At 36.6% G+C, this 19,289-nt stretch overlaps 2 protein-coding genes across 2 annotated transcripts in view; one reads left to right on the forward strand and one right to left on the reverse strand.

Annotated features, from left to right (window-relative positions):
• LOC134791442 (uncharacterized) overlaps positions 1–19,289 on the forward strand; it is a 251,576-nt gene that overhangs the window by 31,642 nt on the left and 200,645 nt on the right. The gene's annotated exons all lie outside the window — the stretch shown is intronic.
• LOC134791437 (UPF0764 protein C16orf89 homolog) lies at positions 1,451–17,623 on the reverse strand. The gene is made up of 6 exons (XM_063762458.1): positions 17,256–17,623; positions 16,171–16,320; positions 5,942–6,094; positions 5,329–5,622; positions 4,421–4,587; positions 1,451–1,742 (listed from the first exon to the last, which is right to left on the reverse strand). Exons 1-6 carry the CDS (start codon positions 17,452–17,454, stop codon positions 1,596–1,598), a joined length of 1,110 nt encoding a protein of 369 aa, XP_063618528.1. The 5' UTR covers positions 17,455–17,623; the 3' UTR covers positions 1,451–1,595.

A 19,289-nucleotide genomic window follows, 5' to 3' on the forward strand; every position in this document is an offset into this window, starting at 1 on the left:
TCTCTTTACGCACAGACTCTACTAGAGTTGACCAAAGTTAGACCAAAAAAAGTCTGCAGCGATTTTGATAGTCCACGTAGTGCAATTTTTATTTTAAAGTTAAAACTTCTATGAAATTATGACGCATAAATAACACTTGCACTGCGTTGGCCTTAGAGGATATAACCAAACGCAGTAGCCATTAACAGGCGTTCCCCTCTGTCGAAAATAGGCGGCCAATGGGCATACACATTGTATGGACTGACGTTTATCTGAAATGGCTATTTTTACGTTACCTGTATAGATAACGTAAAAATAGCCATAAATAAATAGCCGATTTTTGCGGGGGAGGGGCACGTCAGATATATATCTGACGTGCCCCTCCCTATTATGTACCGAAAATTACAGACAAGGTGTCTCCGTTTGGTTATAATACTTATAATATCCTCTAAGGCCCACTTGCACCATCCCACTAACCCGGGGTTAATCGGTTAAACCGTAAACCAAGTGTCAAATTGTATTGGTAACCATGGTAACTCCAGGTTTAACCGTTTAACCCCGGCTTAGTGGAAAGGTGCAAGTGGCGCTAAGGCGTTGGCTATAAAAATCGCTGCAGACTTTTCTTGGTCTAACTCTAAACAATCCTAATTAAATTAATTAATGAAATTGTTTAATAAAAAATACATAAATATGTTGAGAATTGCGACCTGTAGAGAACATCCGGACATACGAAAGCATTTTCGCCCAAGCTGTAATTTGGCTGTTGTAATTTTTTTTTATAAATGGGTGTCCGGCGATGCCAGGGATTAACTTTTATTTAATTGTGATAAACAATAGGGTATTTTCCTACTAGTCATATCAGTTACTTTTTTAGAACTGTCATAACCAGTGATCGTACATTTTCCACCATTTTTGGTGCAGCAGAGTGGTGTTAACGGAATTGGTATAGATAATTTCAACTAAAATGGTAAATTAAGGTTAATATTAACGTAATTAACGCTAATTCATCATTAGGGTTGAAATTATTTATACCAATTCCGTTAACACCACTCCGCTGCACTAAATCGATTCGCGTGGTGTTAACGGAATTGGTATAGATAATTTCAACTGAAATGGTAAATTAAGGTTAATATCAACGTAATAAACGCTAATTAATCATTAGGGTTGAAATTATTTATACCAATTCCGTTAACAACACTTCGTGCACCAAAAATGCTGGAAAATGTACGATCACTGGTCATAACGATTAGCTAATAATATGGAATTTATATGAAACATTACATCGTGACGTCACGGTCAACTCACCTAATTAGAACTTGTGTTTAAAAATAACTCCTATCTGTGTTTTTCTAATAATTATCTGGTGCTTTATTTCATGCATGGTGTAAAATAATTTATTTTAAATACAGTATAATACCCTATTCAACGCACTAAATAATTATTTTATTATTATAATTTTAAACACGAGACGTATAAATTAAACTAAATTTATTTGTTTCCAAACTATGCAGAACACATTACGCAATGACAATATTGATCTTGTAGATATTGTGGTGTTCGCTCGAGATGTGAATGAGTCTTAAAATGTAATTAGTGAGTGTTTGAAACAGGGAGTGTTATTCCAATACATCGTACTGGAAAGCCTGATCCGTTTCAAGTAAGGCTCGTATGTACACCACCAACGAGCCCAGCGCCATGGCGGAAGTTAGCGAGTTGCAGGGACCACCTTCCGATGCTGCGGCCTTCTTCACACGGTACTCCTCCTTCGAAAAATTTAAAAAGATGTAAACTAATAGGGAATATTAGGCAAAGCTCTGCTTAGGTGGCACAACTAGCACATACAGTAAACAAACATCAATGACACATCATGCGTCACTACGTCAATCACATGGCCTACCGTGAAACACGACAATCGAAAGTTCGGTTTCTGCCTCTCTATCACTCTTGCATATTCGAGCGATAAAGAGGCAAATAACTAAATTAGATTTAAGCTAGTTATTAATTTCGTTTAGTAGTACCACTGTATATATATTGTATGTAAATAAATGTTTTAAGACTAAATATCGATTTTCGCGTTTACCGGTAGGCCCTTGTTAGCTGCTTTGTTACTGCACACCGTTGTATGGGGACCTTGCACTTTGAGACTATGCGCTGAAACTTGGCACAGTTGATTCTTAGCTGGTCTTAGCAGATACAGACCGGGAGCCGCCGAGAGCCACCTCTCATTTAGTGGGGGGGGGGGAGAGAGGGGGAAAGTTCGACGCTGCCGCGCTTCACTTGGAGCAACATTTCTCTAAAAATATACCTATTAGGGAATGTAATATATCATTTTCGGATAAATTAAGGATGAGGAATCTAGTTATGGAACAAAAACAATGCACTTTCTAACAAAAAAAAAGCATAAAGTAGAAAAGACTAAAAAACGTATTTTTGATATTTTCATAATTACCAATTTTTTTTAAAGTGTAGCAGGAATCTGAAAACAAAAAATACAGTCGTAAAGCTACACTTATTACGTTTAAGAAAATATATAGTTTAATATACAAAACTGTTGATAAATGGGAGATAAAAAATAATATTAAGCGTGGGTCAGAGTGATCTCAATACAAAATATTATGAATGTGGGAAAGTTACTTATAATTTGTTCTACAATCGTTTATTTTTCTTGTTTTTCGTAAATAACTCGTAAACGGTAGCCCACAGCCAAAAAATATCTTTTACGTAAATAATCTGTTTCAGATTTCTTATACAATAAGTACTACTGTTTTTCGCTACCATCAATATTAAAAAAAATATTGAAGGGAGAAAATAAATACTTAGGTCCCCTTTTTTAGTCATTCGTAAATAACTCGTAAACGAAGGCCAATAGCAAAAAAATTTTTAGTACATGAATAATTTACATAAAATTTCCTACAAAAAAGGTCATTCGAACTTTTTCGCTACGATCAATATTAAAAACGATATTAAAGAGAGAAAATAAATTCTAAGGTCCCCTTTTTAAATATTGATCCTAGCGAAAAAGTTTGAATAACCTTTTTTGTAGGAAATTTTATGCTAATTATTCTTGTGTTAAAATATTTTTTGCTATTGGACATCCTTTACGGGTTATTTACGAATGACTAAAAAAGAGGACCTTAGTATTTATTTTCTCCCTTCAATATTTTTTTTAATATTGATCTTAGCGAAAAAAAGGAGCACTTATTTTATAAGAAATCTGAAACAGATTATTTACGTAAAAGATATTTTTTGGCTGTGGGCTACCGTTTACGAGTTATTTACGAAAAACAAGAAAAATAAACGATTGTAGAACAAATTATAAGTAACTTTCCCACATTCATAATATTTTGTATTGAGATCACTCTGGCCCACGTTTAATATTATTTTTTATCTCCCATTTATCAACAGTTTTGTATAATAAACTATATATTTTCTTAAACGTAATAAGTGTAGCTTTACAACTATATTTTTTGTTTTCAGATTCCTACTACACTTTAAAAAAAAATTGTTAATTATGAAAAAATCCAAGATACGTTTTTTTGTCTTTTCTACTTTATGTATTTTTTTTTGTTAGAAAGTGCATTGTTTTGGTTCCAAAAAAAAATTCCTCGTCCTTAATTTAACCGAAAATGATATATCACATGCCCTAATAGGTACAGTTTTAGAGAAATGTTGCTCCAAGTGAAGCGCGGCGGCGTTGAACTTCCCCCCTCCCCCCACTAAATGAGACGTGGCTCTCGAGGTCTCCCGGTCTGTATCTGCTCATGACCAGCTAAGAATCAACTGTGCCAAGTTTCAGCGCATAGTCACAAAGTGCAAGGTGTCGTGCACTAACAAACTAGCTATGTTAACAAACCGCCTTGATGCCTCAATGTCATATTTATTTTATTGTCTGTGAAAAGTTGTCAAAAAACAGTTTAAGGCACAGTTTAAGTTAGTCTATGAATTTACTAGAGTCGGTAGTGCTGCACTCTGGCGGCAGATCATTACAGTAATATCCCCTATTGAATTGATAAAAAAAACGAATGCCATGTTTAAACAATGACAAATATTCATGAATGCATATGTGTCTGAAGTGTGGGCTAAGACCTTAAGAGCATTTAGTAACTGGAGACGCCTTGGCTGTTATTTTCTGTACAAAACAGTCTGCCGATTTTTGCGGGGAAGAGGCACGTCAAATGTATGGCTATTTGTACATGATCCGTACGTAACGTACAAATAGCCATGTCAGATAAACGTCAGTCCATACAAAAGTTTGCACAATTGTGCAAGGTTTTCGGGTAAGCTCTTATATTAAAGGCGACTCCTGTTATTAAAATGTTTTAAGGCTAAAGGGGCGCACTGATTAACAGTCCGCTGGACGGTATTTTATATACGTATATTTTGTTCTGACAGGCCGATACCGTCCGGCGGACTGTTAATCAGTGGGCCCCTTTAGACCTACCTCACGCTCTTTTTGGGCAGGTGGAGCCGCGGTCACGAAGCCCGTAAGTCTCATGAAGGGCCGGCGATCGTCTGAGTAGCAGCCCTTCGGCTCTTGCCAAGATATGATCTTGTTCATCCAGCGGGGCTTGATAAACTCTCCGTAACCATGGTGTGCGCAGTACATGACTGGAACCGGTATTTACGTTTACTCACACAAAATATTTACCCCCTTATTCATAAAACTTTACAGGTAAGTACTTAAATAAAATTTTCAGGACGGAAATTTTTGAATAATGATACTTCGCGCCACTGATGGTGTACCTCACGTAACAGTAAAGTCTCGTTAAATAAAATTGAAATTGTCAACATATATACTCGTATTGCATCCATCGACCTCATTTTGTTCAATATTTTAAGCAGGAGTTTATGTCATAGTCCTAAACCTTTGCTTAGGCCCTCTTGTTTTGATGATATCGCTTGTTTATATATGAGATCTTAGGTATATTATATATTATTTGTACTGTTCGTGTTCAGTGACGGTTAAATAAATAATATTCTGCACGTTCCACATTCGGGCCACTTTTACGGAGTACCTATGTGGTAATGGTAAGTCGGCTGAAATTACTTGTAACATTATAGTAGTGGTTTTATGCAATGATAAAAATCGGTCTTCATCGAGTGCGTATCATCAAATTACACTATTTACTGAGTGAATGTCTGTTGCAATCTGCCATTCAACAAGACTCATAAAACGCGATTAGAATCAACTGTACTCTAAGTAATTAATTATTACATCTAATTACTTACCTTACTTACTCTGGTATAACGGATGAAATAAGTAGGTACTATTATTATTCCCTAATAAAGGCCTTATTATTATTGAGACGGTGTTTCGAAACCGCCCCTAAATGAGGCCCAGAAACTTACCTTGCTGCATGAAAATAGTCCTAGTCCCCGCCGGATGGTCCCAAGCCTCGAGCGACTTCGTCTCCTTGTATATTTGTATGCACAGTTTGTATATCTGGGCGCCAAGGTCCACTCCGTCCATACAGTCGAAGAGGCGGGCGAGCGTGGCCGCGCGGAGGCGGCTGGTCTGCTGGAAAGCCAGGCCGGAACCCTTCATGATTTGCTGGCTGCATTCGGGGGACAGTTCACAGGATCCGTCGGACTGCGTCGTTTGTGTCTCCATGGCTGATACTAGAAGCTGCATTGTGCATGCATCTGAAATTTTGGAGAAACAGGCACCTTTATCTAGCTTAATTCGTCGATAAAAATGAAGTTGAGAATCTAAATACAATACGCATGTTGATCGAATTACCCGCTACAATTTCAAATTGAATACGCGAAACACGTCTTGATTACAGATCACGTTTCAGCGCATTTACTTATTTACTCGAAAGGATAGGAGACATCTGTTACTCATGTCAAAACGATATGCACACACTGCATAATTTATCTGCAAGTTGCAGCTAGAGCGTAGTCCGTCTTTAAGTATTACCCTAAAATTCCCATATCAACTTTATCCCAAAAACCACCTCACCTGCGGCTTTTCTTCCCGGCATTTTAGTCCTGGCTTCCTGCACGTACTGCTCGAAGTCGAACCGATAAGGCTTCTGGGTGCCCATCGTGCCGAGGGTTATCGGCTCCATGATGCTCGATAGGACGTCCAAGTTCTCGAATATGGCCTTGGCCACTAAAACATTAATTAATCCAAAAGTACTTTATTGCTATATACTACTTTGGTAAGATTTTTACCTCGAAAAGAAACACTAGATATTTCCTTCTATTCTTATTTATAACGGTAGTCAACATTAAGCCCTTATTAGTGTTAGCGGTACACCCCGAAATTCAGTAAAATGCTGCAAATGGTGTTAAAGGTATGAACATCGGTACGATTGACCTTTAGACCATTTGAACCAATTTGACCCGTAGCACCAAAAAAAACTGGAGAGAAATTATGACGTCAACTTTATTTTGTATGGTAAAAAAGATTGATCAGAAACCTATCGTGTGTGATATTAAATGAAAGGGCTTTGCTTTCTTAGGGTTAGATATGAGGATATTAGGTATAACTTGAGGTATGTTTTACAAAAAAATCGGGCAAGTGCGAGTCGGACTCGCGCTCGAAGGGTTCCGTACCATATAAAAAAAAAACAAAAAAAAAAGCAAAAAAAAACGGTCACCCATCCAAGTACTGACCACTCCCGACGTTGCTTAACTTTGGTCAAAAATCACGTTTGTTGTATGGGAGCCCCATTTAAATCTTTATTTTATTCTGTTTTTAGTATTTGTTGTTATAGCGGCAACAGAAATACATCATCTGTGAAAATTTCAACTGTCTAGCTATCACGGTTCGTGAGATACAGCCTGGTGACAGACGGACGGACGGACGGACAGCGAAGTCTTAGTAATAGGGTCCCGTTTTACCCTTTGGGTACGGAACCCTAAAAAAATTGAACGGTATGGCATCTGGAGAAGCCCAAACTTGGTATGTATTGAAAATTATATTTATTCTAATTAAAAAATATACTAAAATGTAATGATGTGATATATTTATGAATCGGCTTAAAAAGCCCTTTCATTTAATACCACACACGATAGGTTTCTTAACAAAAATTTTATATTTCCAATAAAAAAAAGATGACATCAAAACTCCTCTTTTTTTTGGTGCTACGGGTCAAATTGATTCAAATGGCCTAAAGATCAGGCTCAATTTTTGAAGAGGGTGTTTTTTCGACATTTGTATGGCAATTTTTTTTTTTGGAAATACTGATTTATAATCATAGTTTTAGAAAGGGTTCTTAACAACAAAAAATATACTGTACGAGACACCACTCCAATTTTTATAGTTAGTTAGATATGGACGTTTAAATATCGACATTTGTATGGCACTATTTAGCCATTTGTAAGGCGCTTTTGACATATATACCTATGGCATTTTTTCGACATTGTATGGCAGTATCTACTTTTTTATGGCACCATTTATTATTTTTGTGGCATTTATAATACCCTACCCATATAACCATTCCAGTCGCAGAATCACAAAGTGGTAACTAAATGTCAGATGTGTCGTAACAGAGTCCACACAATGTGTCTAGAATTGTTTCGAAACAAAGTGTCGTCGCCGTGTCTACACTTTTCCGTAACAAGGTGTCGACACATTTGTGTGCACTTTGCGTGCGGTTTGCGACTAAATCTGACAGCAAATTTGTGACAGCAAATGTCAATATAAAATACCTCTTGAAAACCAAGGTTTGTCAAACTACTATTAGTGTCTCGTGTGCTCGTAATTCTAGTAAGTCATCATGGGCAATGCAAATGATAATAATCGACCGAAACCATATAAACACCCAACACCCGTCAACCTTTTACAGAAAAGTTTTTAAAGAAATTCAATAAGCTACTTAGGTCAGGCAACGAATGCTCCAAAAGTTGTAGAGGGAAATGCTCGGAACACAATTTTTGACTCCGTAACTCGGTTTGACAAGTTAGGAGGTGAACATATCAAAAGTCCCCGGCCGTAGCCCTTGAGCGGGGGGGGGGGAGAGAGGGGGCTTTGAAGGTCCCATTTTCCCGTTTTTCGATTATATCTCGGAAACTATGCATCTCAGCGACATGGCCACTTATACAAAATGAAAGTTTATTTAATTTGTTACAAGTTTATTCAGTCAATTTTTTCGATATGTTGAATAGTTTTTGAGATATCCGCTCTTGAAAGTTTATTTAGGGCTCTCAATTTTAATTTGATATATCTATATCAGTGAAGGTGCTAGGCCGTGTTTGGTATCGTTTTCGTATAAATCTGGGGTGCTGAATCCATTTAAGATATCACATTGACACCATTCCACAAAATAAAAATAAATCTTTTTAGGGTTCCGTACCTCAAAAGGAAAAAACGGAACCCTTATAGGATCACTCGTGCGTCTGTATGTATGTCCGTCTGAATACACAAAATAGTTCTTTACCTATAGATGACAGGAAAACCTATTAGAAATGTGCAGTCAAGCGCGAGTCGGACTTAATGTACGGAACCCTTAATACGCGAGTCCGACTCGCACTTGGCCGGTTTTTTTGAAACTCTTCTTGACGCTTAACCGCTGAACCGATTTCGTTGAAATTTGGTATAGAAATAGTTTGCGTCCCGGAACAGGACATAGGATAGATCTTATAACCAAAATCATCTTTTGAAGGTGTGAAAAGTGGCGTGGAAATTTGTACGGGAAATCAATAACCGCTGAACCGATTTATATGAAATTTGGGATGGTCTACATCTTTGATTTAGTTAAAAATGATGAAAAAACATGACTTCAAACCTAAACTTAAACAGTATTCTTCAAGAAGTCAATTCTGAATTCCCCCCTACACCTCATTTCACACCTTTAAAGGATGATTTTTGAGATAACTTATTATATCCTGTCTCGGGACTCAAAATATATGTGTACCAAATTTAAATTAAAACTGTTCAGCAGTTTAAGCGTGAAGAGGAGTTTAAAAGAAAGTATTTTAATAAGTTTATATGTTTTTACTTCGGAATGGTGTCAATGTGATACCTTAACTAAATTTGGTACTGCGAATTTATACGAAAACGATACCAAACATGGCCTCGTAGCTTTACTGTTGTAGAAGTCAAAATAAAATTGAGAGCCCTAAATTCTTATTACTTGGCCAAACTTGTGTAGAAGGAAAAGGTAAAATAAAAGTCTTCGGCAGGAATATAAGACACAAATATATTTTTTTTTGCGTTACTATTTCATTCATCAAATATAAACATACCTTGATTATACTATTCTAGTGAGATCCTCATAGATAAACAAAAACATTTACTTAAAAAATTACAAGGTCGAAATGTCACGGAACTTGTGAGAGTAATATGTGAAAAATATAAACTTTTATGACAAAAAAAATCTGGACACAATTTAAGAATCACCCAATTGCGTCGAGGAATCATCTGTATTTTTGCTTGTTTCATTACCTCCTCGCTTCTTTTTTGTCCTTTGTATTCTGTAGCAATTTGTTAGATCTGAAAATAAAGATAACTTGCGTCGTCACGGATGTCGATTTATAGGTTTTAGGGAGTGCAGAATTCGAAAACGATGATCATTTTATAATCCAAGATGGCGGCTACGTATTTTGTCATAAAAGTGGAATCCAAAATAGTCATCATTTTCGAAATCTGCGCCCCCAGAAACCTATAAAACGACATCCATGACGACTTTTATGACATAGTGCATGGCCGCCATTTTGGATTCCAAAATGGTCATCATTTTCGAAAGCGGGGCCCCCTAAAACCTATAAAACGACATACATGACGACTTTTATGACATAGTGCATGGCCGCCATCTTGGAATCCAAAATGGTCATCATTTTCGAAATCTGCGCCCTCTAAAACCTATAAAACGACACCCATGACGACTTTTATGACATAGTGCATGGCCGCCATTTTGGAATCCAAAATGGTTATCATTTTCTAAATCTGCGCCCCCCAAAACCTATAAAACGACACCCATGACGACTTTTATGACATAGTGCATGGCCGCCATTTTGGAATCAAAAATGGTTATCATTTTCGAAATCTGCGCCCCCCAAAACCTATAAAACGACACCCATGACGACTTTTATGACATAGTGCATGGCCGCCATTTTGGATTCCAAAATGGTCATCATTTTCGAAAGCGGGGCCCCCTAAAACCTATAAAACGACATACATGACGACTTTTATGACATAGTGCATGGCCGCCATCTTGGAATCCAAAATGGTCATCATTTTCGAAATCTGCGCCCTCTAAAACCTATAAAACGACACCCATGACGACTTTTATGACATAGTGCATGGCCGCCATTTTGGAATCCAAAATGGTTATCATTTTCTAAATCTGCGCCCCCCAAAACCTATAAAACGACACCCATGACGACTTTTATGACATAGTGCATGGCCGCCATTTTGGAATCCAAAATGGTTATCATGTTCTAAATCTGCGCCCCCCAAAACCTATAAAACGACACCCATGACGACTTTTATGACATAGTGCATGGCCGCCATTTTGGATTCCAAAATGGTTATCATTTTCGAAAGCGGGGCCCCCTAAAACCTATAAAACGACATACATGACGACTTTTATGACATAGTGCATGGCCGCCATCTTGGAATCCAAAATGGTCATCATTTTCGAAATTTGCGCCCTCTAAAACCTATAAAACGACACCCATGACGACTTTTATGACATAGTGCATGGCCGCCATTTTGGAATCCAAAATGGTTATCATTTTCTAAATTTGCGCCCCCCAAAACCTATAAAACGACACCCATGACGACTTTTATGACATAGTGCATGGCCGCCATTTCGGAATCCAAAATGGTTATCATTTTCTAAATCTGCGCCCCCCAAAACCTATAAAACGACACCCATGACGACTTTTATGACATAGTGCATGGCCGCCATTTTGGATTCCAAAATGGTCATCATTTTCGAAAGCGGGGCCCCCTAAAACCTATAAAACGACATACATGACGACTTTTATGACATAGTGCATGGCCGCCATCTTGGAATCCAAAATGGTCATCATTTTCGAAATCTGCGCCCTCTAAAACCTATAAAACGACACCCATGACGACTTTTATGACATAGTGCATGGCCGCCATTTTGGAATCCAAAATGGTTACCATTTTCTAAATCTGCGCCCCCCAAAACCTATAAAACGACACCCATGACGACTTTTATGACATAGTGCATGGCCGCCATTTTGGATTCCAAAATGGTCATCATTTTCAAAATTGGGGCCCCCTAAAACGTATAAAACGACATCCATGACGACTTTTATGACACAGTGCATGGCCGCCATTTCGGATTCCAAAATGATCATTATTTTCGAAATCGGCACTCCCTAAAACCTATATATCGACACCCATCTCGACTTTTATGACAAAGTGTTTTGCTACCATCTGCATGCAAGACATTTCTATTATTTTTACGTACAAAAATGGCCCCCTGTCAACTTTCAATCGAGATTTAATCGATAATTTATTCGATTAATATTCAGATTAATTCAATTTCAATCTATGTTAGGTCGACTAAACTAATCGCGATTAAAATTTGAGAATTAACTTTTTTTATTCCATTAATTAGTCGAATAAACAGTTAATCGATTAATGCCAATCTCTGACCACGGCATTTTTACACTTTGAGAATATCTGAAAACAAATCAACACAAGGAGCCATTTTGCAAATCCAGTAACTTTGTTATTACTTTTGACAGCGCGTGTCATGTGTCAACACAGAGTCGACACAAAGTCGAAACATTGCAACTACTTTGTGACTGCAATATTTCTCAGCCTTAAACCATATTTATACATCATAATTAACAAGTTTGGTAGTATGTAAAGCGTTATTTCTGTTATTTAAGTATAGTATACGCATCGAAGTACTAAAAATGCTTCAAATAATATAGTTATGAACACAGGCACTGAGAAGTAAACAATTTCATTTCCGGCTAAACTACAACAATGTGGTGGCGCGTTGATTATATTACACTTAGTTTATCAAATCACTCGAGCAGTTTAATTCCCCATAATAATTTAAGTCATATTGTAATATAAATGCAAACAATATATAATTACGTCTTGTAATCCGTTTAAGAGATGGCGTATTAATGTCACTTATTTTTATTTAAGTATTTTTCCATCTGACAGTTTCCATTTGACAGGAACAAAATGAACGAATGAACGAATGATTTTGGCATAAAGTAGTCGCAAACCCGAAACAATGTGTGCACACGGCGACCACACTTTATGTCACTTTGTGTCATGTGTCGACCCTTCCCCATTTCTGGTAACTGTGTCGACACGGCGACGACTCTGCGACTGGAATTGTGACCGAAACAGACGGTGTCGACACAAGATGTGTCAACACCGCGTCGTAACGGCGACTGGAAATGGTTGTATGGGTAGCGACATTTGTGTGGCACCTTTTTGACATTTGTATGGCACTATGTCGACATTTGTATGCCACAATCGACATTTGTGCCGTCAAAATAGCCGTATAAATGTCGCCAATAATATTTTTAGTGAAATTTCCTACACAATACAACCGATTCACTTGTATATCTTATTATATATTTTAACATTATATTTGCAACTATTATTATAAAATACACATTTTTATTTCGACTGCGTACCGACATATTAAGCGTCCATACAAATGTCATTGTAGTCGTACCAAAATATATCAAGAGAAATTCTTACCGGTTTTTATATCAATTAAACTGTTTCCGCGTCCACATTCGATGGCAATCGACGCCCAACTAATCGCACTATTGCGTCATAAATTTAATCTAACCGTTATTCAATAGACAAAGAAGATTTTGGGGGGTATCTTTAAGTTATAACAAAACAAGTGCCGCGCGGGACAACGATAAAAAGGCTTCCTTTGTTTTATTAAATAACGTATTAATTTATCGAAAAGATTAAATCAATTCTCTAGAAAATGCTCTTTATAAAAATACAATGTTATTCATAATACGTTGCGTACATCCAAAGTTATATTTTTTTTATTGGGCTATGCCGCCACTGGGACACGCGAAAAACGGCAAATTTCGCCGTTTTTGGAACTTCAAATGCGATTTTGTCAGACACAAATAATATTTAAGGTACCGTTTTACATTTTTTTTAAAGCTTATAATACATTGAATGAAAATATATACATACCCAGTTTTTTAGTCCTACGGACTTCGAGTTTTAGGGACAGCAAAAAATGCAGGTTTAAAAATTGACCCCAATCGTACCGATTTTCATGCATTTAACACAAATTGCAGCGTTTATTGGCATACCGTTAGCACTATACATATACCACATCTATCTGTCTGTTTGAACTTATACAACCATATTCCCTTAGACTACTACACTACTACTACTACTGTTTGTCTGACTACCATGTACCATGTTTCAGTCCATTGTCAAAATCTCCTGAATCTCTTGATGCCCTATACCACACCTATACTAAATTGACATAATTATACTCGTAGGTACTGTCTGAAAAATCTACAAGCAAAAACAAAGATCACTAAAAAAATGTTGGTAAAAAAAATCGAAGATTAAGTGTCTTACGTATTGCCTGAAGGACTTTCCTTCAACGGCCTTGACACATTTATTGGGTGTTCACTGGCTGACATGTACTTTGCGAAATTTTACTACAACATTGCAACTTTCATTATTTGAAGGTTACCTTATTATTTATTCTAATAGGCCTTTAAGTATTGTATCTATTTATGTTCTGCATTTATGATTCTATTTCTATTACACAATTTTATTATATTGCAACAGTGATTCTCATGCCCTATTTTAGTCATCTAGTCACGACTCTACCAATTGTACCAAATAAGGCTCGTTAACTCCTTAGTGCGAAATCTTTGTCTTAATAAGATTAAGTATATTTCCTTCAAGTGCTTTGAAGAGAAGTTTAATTGCTTACATTGCATTTAATGCGTGATATTACGCAAATCGATTTCATAAGTATCTACCTACCATTTTTGATTAATGATCAAAATTTGCAGACCGGTGAATGTATCATTTTGGTTTTATGTACTCACTACCTTGAGACTTAAATTGGATATTGACTATATATGACTAACTTAAATTTGGACTTGATGTTATTCTTATCAAATGCCTGAGATATATTTAAACCTTTTTAAATCTCTGGTGCGTTGGTCCGGATACTTTAATAAATTTAAATATTTAAAATTATTTCAATATTTTTGTCGTGATTACGTGACAGGACTGAGATAAACAACAGAAGCTCCGACAAAAAGAAACTTAAATTTTAAAATTTACCAATCCGTAAAAAAACTGCTTTTATCTTTATGCTAAACATGGCTAAACCAAGAATCATAACTAAAATACTAGCTGTGCGATCAAAACCAGGGTGGAAGCAATCAAGAATATATTTGTATGCAATAACGAGCGCTTTTGGTTTCCTTCTAATTTTATCTCGTAACATCATGCTTGAAAATATCGTAGTCCTACTTATAGGGGCTTGTGCACAAATCACGCGAGGTTCAATAGGGGGAGGGGGGTCACGAAAAAATCACCATTGATCACGTTGGGGGAGAGGGGTATAAGGAAACCTCACGTGTATTTTTCTACAGTGAACGAACGAACAAAAAAAAACCTACCACATGAGTAGATACTTTTTCTCGGTTTCGTTAAACATAAATTACCTTCACTCTGCACTTCAAAATGGCGAGTCTATTTTTAACGAAAATAGAAAAATAAACAAGATTTTCTATATACACTACTATTTATCTTAAAATTGGGTCGAATGAAAAAATTTCAAAAAAATACACGTGATGTAGTGTGGGGGGAGGGGGGTAGCCAAAAACCTCATCAAATATCACCAAGGGGGAGGGGGGGTCAAAAAGTAGCCGAAAACACCTCGCATGATTTTTGCACAACCCCTACAACATAACAACATTATATGCATTTATCCACGACAGCAAGAGTACCCTAGCCGGAAACTTTTACGTGTTCTGCTTATAAATGAGACCAAAAACAACTAAGAATACTTTCGTTGTAAACGCATGGAGAAATTAAACGTCTATTTGTAATGTCGGTTGCCGGAATTTTTAATACCATGTTACGTACTTCGATTGTTGGGCAAACGAACGTGCGTTAAGTTTTTAATCTCGACACGAGTTTCGCAACCCAGTTCGAAAAAAAATTGCTCTGTATACTTAATGTTATTTTTAAGCACTAACTAATTGTACTTATCTGCGTCGTTACATCTTCGTAGCGACAGAAGATATAAATTATGTAGAATCAATCTCTAAAAATAATTTATTTACATACAATATTATATACAGTGGTACTACTAAACGAAATTAATAACTAGCTTAAATCTAAAATAGGCCCTTGAGGCATCTCTAAAATAAGCTGTAGGAACGTTCGAATAACATTCATTGGAGCCGATTTTTGAAATTCGACTGCTCGATTTCGTGTATTTCGTTCAATAATATCTCCACTACTAGGCATTTAAATTCAACTAATAGAATTGAAAACGAGTGGTCAATACCACTCGATTCCAAATTTCTATCGCTCGTATTTCAAAAATTTGCATTTCGCCGTTTTCCACCGATTTTCGAGTGACGAAATCGAGCGATCGAATTTCAAAAATCGGGCCCCAGGTGGATTCAGGCCTTCAAAAGGCGTCCTTATCGCTATTATAGGTAAATACAACTTCAGGACAGTCTCAGATTTTAGTCATTTAGGGTTTACTTTACATTGGAAATTTCATACCGTTAGTAATTGACAACCAAATTAGCTTGAATTCGATACCTAGATGGATTAACAATTAAAGTCTGTGACCGTATCTATGATTTTCATTTCTCCAAGTGACAAGAATTATTCTCCAATCCGGTGTATTCCCATTTGTACCTGCCTGGCACAGATGGGCATTCATAAGCATAATTCCCACCTGTCTCCGCCTCATGTCGGTCACGTGGGGCGGGGACAAATGTGAATATACCTTCAATTCATACTCAAATGACCAAATAAGCTTAACCTTTTGGACACCAATTACCGATATATCCGCACCGCAGGTCCAACGCCAAAGACCGATTAATCGGTCCAGACCACAGAGCAACATAGACCTACGTGCATAATTATGCATAAAGTTCAATTTTAGTTTTGACGCTTCGGTGACGTGGCATCCGAGAGACTGCTTTTGTGTTTGACACGGCGTCAAAAAGGTTAATAAAACTGATAACGATTAGATAACTCACCATATTCATAATCTTTACTGCGATAGACCAGCTTCGTTATGTCGGTATTGTTACGGATGCGATCCATCTTCCTCGTTAGATTCTGCAGATTCTCCTTTAATTTTGGCGGCACGGATTTATCCAGTTCGTTAATTGTGTACTCCAGTTGACCTACGTTAATACTTAAATTATATTACCTTCGATAAAAATATACTTGGTAACAATAACCAGTTGGGGCGGGTCTGGCATTACATAATTAAAATCTCAGGGATATTTTTATCGCAAAATCATTATTGATATGAAAGTAAATGAACAAGTGAGCTACCTTCAAGTGCTTGATTACTTATTTGTTGAAAAATCGTGCTTCATTGATAGAGACCATAAGGAGAAAACTTGTTACAAAGAAATCATAAAATACTTAGAGAAAAAGAAACAGTTACAAAGACGAGTGAATTTGCATCGCTTTGTGGTTGCCGGGCCGTTATAATAAGTCATACATTTCCCGCTTGACTGTGCTAGCACTGCTAGCGTTGGCATCAACGCCACGCTAATTCGTTAGGAGCGTGTTTTGGTGACCGATGCAAAGGAATAATTTGGCCGATATAATAGTAGGGGAGCCCAAGAGGGGATTCTTTGGTGTTACTCGAGCGTGTTATTTTAAGATATGAGTGATATCTTGCGACCTGTGGAGATCAACCTTAACCACTGTTAGCGGTTTATGTTTGTGGGTGGATTGGTGGGGAGTTCGAAACCACATTTTTACATTGTAACCGTCAGATTTAGTTTATAGTAGATTAAATGAGTACATATAATTGTCAGAGTAAGTAATAGCACAATTAAACCATTTACTTGGACCGTAATGCCAAAATCCACAATCTACTTGACGACTTTTTTAACTGCCCTCCAACCAACCCACCAACATATGCTATAAGTGGTTGAGGTAGATCTCCACAGATAGCAAGATATCACTCATAACTTAATCTGACTCGCTGGAGTAAGTACAAAAAAATATCCTCTTGGTCTCTCCTACTATAATGAAATGAACGTAATAGAGGTATCTACATATAGCAATCTTCTTATTTTATATTTCAAACCAAATAGCTTACCTCTTGCCAAGCCCAAAGATATATACCACTCCGGATCCTTCGACGGCTTCTTCTCATAATACTCCAACAATTTATCCAGCGTTATAGAAATTCTATACACTTTAGGCACATTGTAGATGAAATCTTGCGTATCGAAGTATGGGTAAATACCCAAAGCTGTTTTCATAATTACGAAAAGGGCGATGTATTTAACTAGCATATTGGTAGGGCACTGACGTTTGGTGCGGAATAATCTGCATTGTTAACACAGAGCCACACGGAGACCACTGATTGGGTGGACCCGATACGTCAGCCCTATAAATTGGAAACTAGGTCGTTAGCGTTGAATAAAATGTAGCGTAAAACTATAGGTACTTAACTGCATATAACCTATCTTTAGGTTTTTGTTAATTGCGGGTCTGTAAGCTGAAGACCTCGCGATGAGCTTAGAACAAGTAAAAGTGAAAACTACTTAATTCATTGAGATTATCACAGTTGGTATTAAGTCCTTTATGCCACAATCCGCATTTGAAAAATTTCCAAATTGGATCAACAAAAAAAAATTTAATCATAGAACCTGCTCACAAAATTTCACGAGAATCGGTTGAGAATTGCGACATGTAGAGGAGAACATCCGTCCAGACATACGAAAGCAGTTTGCCCCAGTCAAACAAAACGGAGACCTCCGCTAACGCTTCGGTCAATTACTTGAATTATTCTTATCTAAATCTACTACCGAGCAACATATAGAATTAGAACATAACTATGAATTGCCTATGCCTACATATACTTAAATGGTGAAAGTTTGTTCATGAATTACGTTCTTACTATCCTACTTCAATAAAATGCATTGTTATGGAATGTTATGGCCAGAACTATTAGAACGTGGTCAATTGGTGTAAGTTTACGCAATAATCTTTGGGCCTATAATGATAATAACGGCACCATTAACCCGAATGAGGTGACGTGATTTTCTATATTTTCCTCGCATCATTACCGCCTATACTCATTTAACTAATAAATTTACCTGCCATGGGCAAAGAAAGATAAATAACAAATGTAACTAACAAAATAACTCGCAATGAATAATAAGTAAATAAAATACATATAACTAACAATTACAATCAACATGTCAAGCTGTCCGTAGCTTTACTACAAATGTATTTGTACTATTTGTACAAAAACTAAGTACATAATGTTTATAATCATAAATCCAAATACATTACCTACCAAGATGCGTAGATAATTATTATTAACATAAGTATTAGGTGCCTATTTCGGGAAGCGTTAAAATACCTAGTTGAGTTTTTAAGCCTGTCGGCCCGATTCGAACTTTAAGATACGTCAGTTAATAGATCTAGAAACGATATGGATTAGATATGTCAGTGTCAAATGTGGCGTTACTTCAAACAAAAACGTCACTTTTGACACTGACACATCTAATCCATAATCGTTTCTAGATATATTAATTGACGTATCTTAAAGTTCGAATATGGCAGATGTCTGTTGTAATGTAACATTAGATATTTAACCAACTGATTTCAATTAATTCAAACTCGTCCTTCAAAATTAAAGCGATGCTCTGTCGATATCATGTGTGATTAGGGTTACCAGATGACAGGAATTTTCCTGACATGTCAGGAATTTTGGCCTTTGTCAGGAATGGGGACGGAACACGAAAATGTCAGGAATTGTTTGAATTTATAGACTTTTTTATAAAGTTAAGTAAAGTACTATTTATTTACTTAAATTAATCCAAAAACATTGTAAAACAATAATAAATGAGATTCACTCAACTTATCAATAACTTCGTAATTATTAATTAATACATAGGTACATATGTTTTAGAAAACATCTTGTTTAATCGGACTAAACTTAACTACTAACTCACGAAAATAATAAAATAATACAATTGCACTTTTGTTGACACGGCTATCGGCTAATCGGGTGGCCGTCGCTAAAATATGAATGTCAGGAAAAATATTCGGAAATCAGGAATTTTGTCAGGAAATTCTAAGTTTGTATCTGGTAACCCTATGTGTGATGAAAGTTCAA

Source organism: Cydia splendana, chromosome 6 (genome assembly GCF_910591565.1).
Source record: "Cydia splendana chromosome 6, ilCydSple1.2, whole genome shotgun sequence".
NCBI lineage: Eukaryota > Metazoa > Arthropoda > Insecta > Lepidoptera > Tortricidae > Cydia > Cydia splendana.

Excerpts from the sequence above, each read along its gene's own strand:
- LOC134791437 (XM_063762458.1), bottom strand. The coding sequence starts at position 17,454 with ATGCTAGTTAAATACATCGCCCTTTTCGTAATTATGAAAACAGCTTTG. Across the intron at positions 6,095-16,170 it reads CAGTAAAGATTATGAATATG|TGGCCAAGGCCATATTCGAG; the intron begins GTGAGTTATCTA and ends TTAATGTTTTAG. Across the intron at positions 5,623-5,941 it reads GCCGGGAAGAAAAGCCGCAG|ATGCATGCACAATGCAGCTT; the intron begins GTGAGGTGGTTT and ends CCAAAATTTCAG.